Below are 10,452 nucleotides of genomic sequence, written 5' to 3' on the forward strand. Positions count from 1 at the left end.
AAAATTTGTTTTGATGTTTTCGCAGCAAGCATTCCCATGCTTTCCAAGGCTCAGTTAAGCCAGTGCAGGTGTCTAATGAGAAACTAAGTACCGTGAGTCATTACCGATCTGACCTGACCCTAGTAATGCACCCCTAAGGTGACATTTTTAACAGCTGCTTGCAAGTAGCATGCCCCCTTTGAGAGTATCTTCTATAGTTACTGTTGTACTCAATTCCCCAGTCACTCGTGCTACTTCGCATTTTTCTGAGTTTCCTGTCCCTCCCAACTACCTGTGCTAACATCAAGGGTCACCTTTCTTGACCTGACCCACACCTGCAGCTCCACCTACTAACACCTGCATCCCTGCCTACAAATCCCTTGGCTCTCCCATCTAATTGACACCTCTCCTCTCGAACTATCTGGCTGCCATATGATGACCTTTCTAGGTACCTGGCTGGATTAGTGACACACCCTGAGGAGGAGGACACTGCAGGACCCATTAAGAATAGACTGTCAGAAGTGTCAAAATACAACCATCACTGGCAGACTGTGGTATGTATACTGGCCCCGGCAAACCAGTGTGATGCGGCAGCCACACTACTAGCATAACCAATGTTAGTCCCCCTTTAGATGTCTCCTTACTTGTAGACACTCTGCTCAACCTACTTCTGAAGACACACTGCTAGTATATCCCACGCTAGCTACCTCTACAATGCCAATCTACGAAGCCACCATACTGGCACCACACACCCACATATCACCGCTAGTTGACTTCATGCTACTACTCTTAGTCTTCTCACCCGACTTCATGCCACTGGATGCCCTCTGCTAACCACCTCCCGCACGACGTCACCCTGCTGAATTACCTGACGACCTCCTCCCCCTGTCCAGAAGTCACTGAGAGACTTACAGTCAAGTCCTACTCGAAATAGTTCCAACACTGCCTACGCTGAAGATTGCTGTATCCAGCCACTCACCTCTGTGCAGTGATGCCCTACTGATCTACCAGCTCCCCTCTCCTTCGTCGTATTTCCCTCTGGTGGGGGAACCTTGAGTGACAATACTTCCGCTGACACCCTACAGCAGAACCCTGACTCTACGAACCTCGCGTCTTGTCCATGGACATTGGCCCCTAATATATAACCTACCTGTGCTTATATACTTGTTCTCCTATTTCCTGAACCAATATTCCTGATCCTCTCCCTCAGAGATTCCTGTGACTTTGATTGTGGTGGAATTGTGATCAATAGTGACATAGTCTGACTTTCATTCACCACAGTCTGACTTTCATTCACGCACTTTTGTTAACTTGTAATCATTACGTAAGACAGTGCCCAAATATTTTGCCTACATGAATTCACTGTCATTTTACTCAATCCCATTCATATGTGTTCAACTGTCCTGCTCTTGCAGATCGGCGACATCGAGTCCCTGTTGTGTGGTATCATCTGTACAGTAGATCAACGGTGCCACCTTCCTACATATCCAGGTGCCATATCCAGTTAAGATATCTGGACTATTAACAGTGCAATGTTCTCTGTCATTGTAACCCCCACTGTGCATCTTTTGGATCCTCCCTGATATCCATTGCGTGTTAGCTTACAAAAGGCCTAGAGCGTAAGATTTGCAGTTGTGGCGCTTTGCTTGAGTACTTTGTGATTCTTTTTTGTACATATTTTATCTTCTGATTGAATTAGAGAATTATACTATTTAGGTCGTTAAATATTTTACTTTGTGAGTGGTAGTTTGTTTACATTTCACTATAGTTTTATTTTCATATTTTTATGTTTGTGTTTTTAATTTTTCGTTATTTTACGTCTCACCCTTTTAGTTTGTATTTACTTGTTCATTTTATATTTCGTTAGTATTTTTGCTGAAGATTTATTATGACAATTCATTTTATTATTATTATATATATATATATATATATATATATATATATATATATATATATATATATATATATATACAGATACATACATACATACATACATACATATATATATATATATATATATATATATATATATATATATATATAGATAGATAGATAGATAGATAATGTGTGTGTGTAGGTAGGTATGGGAGACTTTTCGCAATAATCCCAAGGTTTCTTCGTTATTTGTTACCCACTCTATATTATTAAATAGATAAATCATTAATCATATTGTCCGTATTCCTGCAGGGACCCCTCTTCCCTTCAGTGTTCACTCTCATGGTACCTTGGATACCTCCTAAGGACAAAGCCAGGTTCAGCTCTATCGTTTTCATAGGTAAGACATTAAACTCATGAGAATTTTCTAATACAAAATGCAATGATGCAGAAGCCCAATAACCTTATCTAGCCCAGGCCCAAAGAAAATAAGGAAAGATGAGAGGCTTGGAGAAGAGTGAGGTTTAGCCATAAGATAGAGCTTGATCTGCCGTTTGAAGGACGGTGGCTGGAAAAACGAAAGCAGACAAAAGTTCCAAAGCTGTGAATATTGATCTGGTAATCTGGCGATATTCACTGATGCCGATGAAACTTACTAGTGGTTTGATAACTTGTATGAATGTTTGTTAATGAAAATAAAAATCTAATCATTTTTATGGACTGTCTTTGAGTTCATTGTTAGTGGTCCTCCAGAGGTCCATTATTTTCTTTTATTTTTCTTTGTTTATCGAACTTTAATGCCTCATTTTCTTTGTTAATTTCCTTGCTTGTGTCATTATTTAAACGGGTACAAGAATCGAACATTTTGCTCTCAAGGGACGAGTGTAATGCCTATATTTTATGTTAATTTATTATCCTGAGACATTATTCTCAAAGTATCCAGATAATGACATTTACCCTCGAAGGAAAAAAAGGATTTTCTTTATTCCCTATCCTACCATCCTCTGCAGGATCCCACATTGGCACAGTCATTTCAATGGGCTTGGGGGGCGTGATGTCAAGCTCCGATTTCCTGGGCGGATGGCCGTCCGTTTTCTACGTGTTCGGAGTCATAGGTCTACTCTGGAGCGTAGCCTGGTTCGTCCTTATTCGCGACCAGCCTGAGAAGCACCCTTGGATATCCTCCAAGGAACTAAGTTATATCAGGTCTAATTCACCCAATGTTAAGTCATCAAAGGTAATGTGTTTGAGGTCCCCTCTATGCATTTTTGATCGAATTTTAACCTACAAAAAACTCATCCTTTTCATAGAAAAGATAATTAGCATGGGCAAAAATGAAAGCATGTGCGACAGTATAAACATTAAATTTTGTTTGAGTGTAACTTAGATGATATGATCAAGATAAGTCTGTAAATTGCTGTATTTTTTAATCTCTAGAGTGTATTAGTAGAGAGAGAGAGAGAGAGAGAGAGAGAGAGAATTGCCTAATGATGGATTAATTGAATTTCATGTGATAAAAAGGTATGAATGGAAGTGAAGTGTTTGGGTCTATCAATCACTCCTGCGTTTTTTAGGTCCTTTGGAGAGCGCTGAATGAATTGTAAGGAAAACCTGTAGAAGACCTAAGGATATATTCTTGGAACTTTAGGTTCAGTTTTCATCTGTAGCACAATGCTGACAATGAAAGGGAATGCAAACTTGCAAAGACTGGTGAAAGAGGTTGGAAAAAATTGCGGAGAAAATTGATCGTCAACATTATCATCAATTAAGATAGAGGTGAATGAATGGTAAGAGCAGTGGGTAATAAAGTGGGTAATGAAGTGAAAAAAATATAAATATGGGTAATAAAGTGAAAAAAATATAAATATGAATCACGAAAAAGTTATATATATATATATATATATATATATATATATATATATATATATATATATATATATATATATATATAATATATATATATATATATATATATATATATATATATATATATATATATATATATATATATATATATATTATATATATATATATATATATATATATATATATATATATATATATATATATATATATATATATATATATATATATATATATATATATATATATATATATATATACATGTTCTTTATATCTCCCGTGTTCCAATTGTCTTTGTTGAAACGAGGATCGTTCATTTATTCATTTTTTTTTTTTTTTTACACTTTTGAATCGATTCAGGCTCTGAAGGTTCCGTGGAAGGATATCGCCACGTCGATGCCCTTCTGGTGTCTAGTGGTCTTTACCTTTGGGGACTGCATAGGATTCTACACCATCCTGACTGAGATCCCTACTTACCTCAATAATGTACAACGCTTCGACTTGGCTAGTGTAAGTTGATGTGGCAACACTGTTTTGTCTTACCTCTCTGGCTACATTTCTCATGTAGAGAATGTAGGCTGGTTTATTATATGATTTGTATTGACCAGCGAGTCATTCTTTAACTAGTCTATTAAAAGGCATGAACTACAAATTCAGTTATATCATTTTCCTGTAGTTATGTCAAAATGTTTTTTGCTTTCAGAACGGTATACTTTCAGCTTTACCTTACGTGTGCATTATTATAGTCAGCCCTTTGTTTGGAGCCATTGCAGATAAGATATCCAAAAAGAAGTGGCTCAGTTTGAAAATGACAAGAAAATTGGCTACGGGAGTAGGTAAGTTTCCTGCACCATTTACTAAAAAAAAAGTATTTTATTTTGTTACTTCGCTGCTCTGACGTGCACACATTGGTCATTGTACATTCAATGCTTTGTCCAGAAAATGACCTCCTCTTTTTCTTGCCTTCTACTCTATAATATATTGGGAATGATAGATTTTTATTTTATTAATTTCATTCTTCATTCGGTAATGATTTGTTTTCTTGGTCCTTTGACTCTTAGTTTGACCCTGGCTTCATTTTATAAAACGAATGTTCCACTGGTATTTTGGCTTCTAGATCTGACCCTGATTTCATTTTATGAATGAAACATTGAAAAGTTTACACACACACACACACACACACACACACACACACACACACACACACACACACACACACACACACACACACACACACACACACACATATATATATATATATATATATATATATATATATATATATATATATATACGTTAACTTTATTTTCAACAAGGCTCTTTGTTTTACTCTTCTTTGTAATAAGAACATGAAAACAGTGTTCTAACGTGAGGCGTCCACTGAAAAATTTACACACACACACACGCACGCACACACACACACACACACACACACACACACACACACACATATATATATATATATATACACGTTAACTTTATTTTCAACAAGGCTCTTTGTTTTACTCTTCTTTGTAATAAGAGCATGAAAACAGTGTTCTAACGTGAGGCGTCCACTGAAACTTTCAGAAGCAATAAGCTGAGATAGATTAGCTAAGTTTGTCTTCACAAGTTAAATGTTTAAAATCATTAACCTGTTTACATTGCATTGACATTCACTCTTAAGTTGCAAGGTAGTTACATTTTCTTATATTTCTTAAAACACCATGAACTTGGGGATTTCATTATCGACTATTCGTGAACGTTCATTTGTGGCGTCTTATTTATACTGTAGTATATTCAGCTCTTTAAAAACCTTTAATAGTTTGTTATTCTATAAAAATATATACGTTTGATGTCTTGTAATTGTCAATGTCTATTCATTATTCTATGTATGTGCCTTTCTGTAGGTATCAGCAGGCCAACAATAAATAATAGACTCAAAAATTCAGTTACCAACTACTTTCACATATTTTTATGGAACTGTGCTCATCGTGTAGAAACGTTTTTTTTTTTTTTCAGTATCAGGAATAAATATATTTGCACAAGCGTGAGGAAGTCCAGTTTCATTTTCACGTTTATTTCATGTAGGTTCACAGGTCAGTAGCAATTCTGCATAAGCTCTTAACAATTTTAGAGGCCAGCAGAAATATAAGTTATATACTGCTTTTTAGAGATCTGGATCAGTCCTGCATGATCTTACAACTCGATTTCAGACATGAAGAGAATTGCCAGTCTATTGAGGGAACCGCTGATTTCAATTACCAGCTGACTCCAAACTTGTTATGGGTGTGTACTCAACCTGCAGAGTCACTTTGCAATTTCAGATACGATCAAAACTAACAACTAAGGATGAGATCCTTCAATGCAGGTTCCAACTAATATCATGTGTGTCCACAGGCCTTTATTCATCTGGCATATGTCTAATAGCCATGTGCTTCGTGGACTGTAACTCAACGTTAGCTATTGTGTTCCTGTGTCTAGCAGTGAGTCTCAACGGAGCCAAGTACAGCGGGGCCAGTGTAGGTGAACAAGACATCGCCCCTAACTTCGCCGGAGTGTTGAAAGGGACAATAAACAGTATGGCCTCCATCACTGGAATTATTGCTCCATTGGTTGTAGGAGCGATTACTACTGGCAATGTGAGTCTGATGTTAGGAAATGGATTTTCAAACTGACAACTGGCCCGCAGGGCTGGGTAGTAGTCAGCGCACCTTACGCGGTGCACTATAGGCCTTACTTAAGGTTCTTTGGAACGTCCCTTAGCCCCCTAGCTGCAACCCCTTTCCTTCCTTTTTGCTGCACCTGCGTCCATATTCTCTTTCTTCCATCTTATTTTCCATCTTCTCATAACATCAGTTCCATAGTGCAACTTCGAGGTTTCCTCTTATTACACCTTTAAATCCTTGTTACTCTTAATTTCCCTTTCATTGCTGAATGACCTCATAGGTCCCAGAGCTTCGCATTTGGCCTAAATTTTATATTCCATTCTAAACTGATAACGAATTGTGCCATATGCAAATCTAAGGCTAGTCACACAGGTACAAACAGGTAACTTATTTAATAACATAACATTGGGGTAAGAATTCTTTGTATTCTTTTATAAACGACAGCAGTTGATTTTAGTACATAAATGAACAAGTAATGTTTCCTGTCACGCTTTTGTTTATTTTCTTTTAAAGTAAATAGCTCACTTGATGTAAGTAAACCATTGTAGATCATTTTAGTTAATGCATTCAAGAAACACGGGCATTTTAGCACATTTTAAATCACGCTAATTCTCAATCTGATCTACTCTCGAAACATTCCTGTTATTGTCGATCGCTTTTTAACCATCCCATGGACTAATACATTTAATGTAATCTAATACCTGCGTTTTTTCCTCAGCAAACACTGAGCGCCTGGAGGATTGTATTTGGAATCTCGGCGTTGGCCTACTTCATCGGAGGGTCGGCATATTTGATGTTTGGAACGGAGAAAGTGCAGCCATGGAATGGGCCATAACAAAAATAGATAGGATCGGATTTTTTTTACTGACGCTGGAAACGAAAATACTTTCACATTTAGATAAATTATATGCTAAAGTTACCAGTGTCGTTCATATACCACATCTAACAAATATATATTATATATATATATATATATATATATATATATATATATATATATATATATATATATATATATATATATATATATATATATATAATGTTGCTACAGTCGTTCTCAAAATTTTGCCTCTTAGAATTATGATGATATTTATGTAGTCAGTGAGTTTTGGTTCTTTTTAACTTTATTTCCTGTAATCAGGAGCACAGTACTAGAGCAGCTTGTTTATTTATTTGCTACCTTATTTAGAAAGCAAGCGATGTGCATTTGTTCATTGGGGACTAAGTTAGGTGTAGGAATATCTGCAAAGAGTCATGGCTGAGGAGGTTTTCAAATTGGGTATGGACGCCACTTGGACCTACCTTAGGGTTGCCAGACGTCCCGATTTCGCGGGACATGTCCCGAATTTGATCATTTTGTCCTGAGTCCCGGACAGACCCTCCCGGGACGGCCTTTTGTCCCGGATTTCGTTCATCATAAAAAAAAGTAAATAATGAAATAGACTAATAATAAATGAATAAATCAAATAAAGATCATTACATTATAAAATAAATTAAGTAATGGTTTTCAGTTGAAATTATATTGATGAAAATATAATTTGAATAACTCAACGAATCAACGATGCTGCTAAAAGTGACGTGACGACTGACGCAGTCAATCGCGTTTGCAACTTGTTCGGTTGCTTGGCTGCGGTCCGGTGAGTGGCGAGTTGCACTCCTGCATCAGTACTGTATTAGCCTCTCATTCAAGTGTGTGTGTCGTTACTGTTTGCTACGGCCTACCTTTTTCATCTTTAAAACAAGATGTCAAAACGTAAATGTAAGTTTCGAGATGAATATTCCAGCGAATGGACATTTATCAAACAAGGCAGGAATTGTTATGAAGCAAACTGTCGATTATGCCATTGCAATTTCACTATTGAACATGGTGGCAAGAATGATATCAAGAGGCACATAGAAACCACAAAGCACAAACAAAACGTTTCCTCCACTTCAAAAGATGATGAAATAACAAATTTCTTGATCAAGAAAAACACAGATGAAGAAACTAAGATAATAGCAGCAGAAGTTGCCATGGCCTTTCATACTGTTTGCCATCATCAGTCATTCAGTTCAAATGATTGCACGAATGTACTACTGCCAACAGTATTTCCTGATTCCAAAATTGCAAGCAAATTTTCTAGTGCTAGGACAAAATGTTCTGCAATAATTAAAAACGTTCTGGCTCCACATAGCATTGCCGAAGTTGTTAAAGATATAAATAATTCTTCTTTTTATAGCATATCTACAGATGCAAGTAACCATAATGCTGAGAAAATATTTCCGTTGATTGTACAATATTTTTCACGGAAGAATGTCTTGCAGATAAAATTACTGCGAGTAAAATCCCTTCCAAATGAGACCTCGGAAACAATTTCAAACTTCTGCAGAGAGAGCCTCGTCGAATTAGGACGATGTTAAAAAATGTGTAGCTTTTGGTGGCGATAACACTAATACTAATTTTGGTGGACGTTTACGTAAAGGCACAAATAATGTCTTTTCGAAAGTCAAGGAAAGCATGAATGACTCGATGGAAGGTGTAGGATGCCCAGCCCATATTCTCCACAATGCTGCACATACCGCTGCCAATGTCTTGTCTATTGATGTTGAAGTAATCGTTGTTAAAGTGTTTTCATACTTTAGTATTTACACTGTTCGAACTGAGAAACTGAAAGAATTCTGCCGCTTTGTTGGTGTTCAATATGCATCAGTTCTCTCTCATTCTAAAACTCGTTGGCTTTCTTTGATGAGGGCAGTTGAGAGAATCCGAAAATTATTTGAAGCACTGAAATCTTTCTTTGCTTCTGAAGAAAAAGCTCCTCAAATTCTTTTAGATTTTTTTAACAATCCACTGAGCGAAGCCTACCTATATTTTGTTCACAGTCTTGAGTATGTATTTAGCAGCAGGATTATGAAGATTGAAAAGAGAGATAACAGCATTATTGAAGTGCTTGGCTGCTTAAAAGAAATAGATGCTTTAATAAAGGCAAGAATGGATGAAAAGTTTATTCCTCTTAGTGTTAAACGATGCCTTAAAGATGATGAAATCACATCTCAAGAGATGAAAAAATTCCTACTTGAGGTGGATAACTACTACGTCACTTGCTATGACTATCTTAAGAAATGGGCTTCATCGTTAGAAAGTTTTGATATCTTTTCATGGATGTTATTAGATACACTTCCAGCATGGGAACAAATACAATCGTCTTGTCTAGTGTTAAAAAACAAAGGTGTAAACATTGACGACAACATCCTTTTCTGTCAGTGGTCAACATTTAATTAAAATATTCCTTGATAAACAAATGCAGAGTAAACCTGAAAAATGGATGACCAAGATGTGTCATGAAAAATGGCTTTCTATCCTACAGTAGTTCGACTTCGAAGAACAGTATTCTGAGATATTAATTTTGTGTCAATATTTGTTTAGTATACCTGCGCATAATGTAAATGGTGAGCGTGTCTTTTCTATGATGAGTGCTCAGTGGACTGACGAGAGGAATAAATTGGATGTGACAACTATAGAGGCTATTTTACAGTGTAAGTGGAACATAAATTGTCATTGCAAAGAATTTAACTGGCAAGTATTAGGAAATATGGAACTTCTAAAGAAAGCAAAATCATCTGAGAAATACAACTAAAATAAAAAGTTCAATTTTCATTATTTCTGTGCATACAATTTTCTTATTTTCATTTATCTTCAGTTTTCATATGAAAAAGATACTTTGGTTTCTTAATTATTTGTAATGATTACAAATTTTCTGCATTATTTTCCGTTTCTTCAGTTTCTTTATTGTAATTTGCATTAAATATTAGTTTATCAAATTTTTTTTTCTTTATATCCTATTAAAATACTTGCTTGATGTTTTTCACTGCGTCTGTATCTATTTATAATATGTTTATCTGGGGATGTCTATGTATTAGAGAGATTTTAAGAATGTCCCGGATTGCTTATCTTGAAATCTGGCAACCCTAACCTACCGGCTAGGTTCCTCTTGGTGCTGTATGTGATGCTTATTTGTTGGGAGGTTTTCCACTGGAATCTTAGCCTGGAATGGGATTTATCGTGGAGGTATTAGGTGAGTTTCGTTGATGGTCAACAGGGATTCAT

General features: G+C 36.2%; 1 protein-coding gene across 2 annotated transcripts in view; it reads left to right on the forward strand.

Annotated features, from left to right (window-relative positions):
* The window catches only part of LOC136847005 (putative inorganic phosphate cotransporter), a 37,477-nt gene extending 30,170 nt beyond the window's left edge, over window positions 1–7,307 (forward strand). For both annotated transcript variants that reach the window (XM_067118256.1, XM_067118258.1), the window contains 6 exons: window positions 2,167–2,254; window positions 2,865–3,091; window positions 4,078–4,227; window positions 4,421–4,553; window positions 6,097–6,338; window positions 7,084–7,307. In XM_067118256.1, the coding sequence (XP_066974357.1) occupies window positions 2,167–2,254; window positions 2,865–3,091; window positions 4,078–4,227; window positions 4,421–4,553; window positions 6,097–6,338; window positions 7,084–7,200 (957 nt within the window). In that variant the 3' untranslated portion in view covers window positions 7,201–7,307. The remainder of the gene's footprint in view (window positions 1–2,166; window positions 2,255–2,864; window positions 3,092–4,077; window positions 4,228–4,420; window positions 4,554–6,096; window positions 6,339–7,083) is intronic.
* Window positions 7,308–10,452: the final 3,145 nt, after the last annotated feature.

This window comes from Macrobrachium rosenbergii, chromosome 16, assembly GCF_040412425.1.
Source record: "Macrobrachium rosenbergii isolate ZJJX-2024 chromosome 16, ASM4041242v1, whole genome shotgun sequence".
NCBI lineage: Eukaryota > Metazoa > Arthropoda > Malacostraca > Decapoda > Palaemonidae > Macrobrachium > Macrobrachium rosenbergii.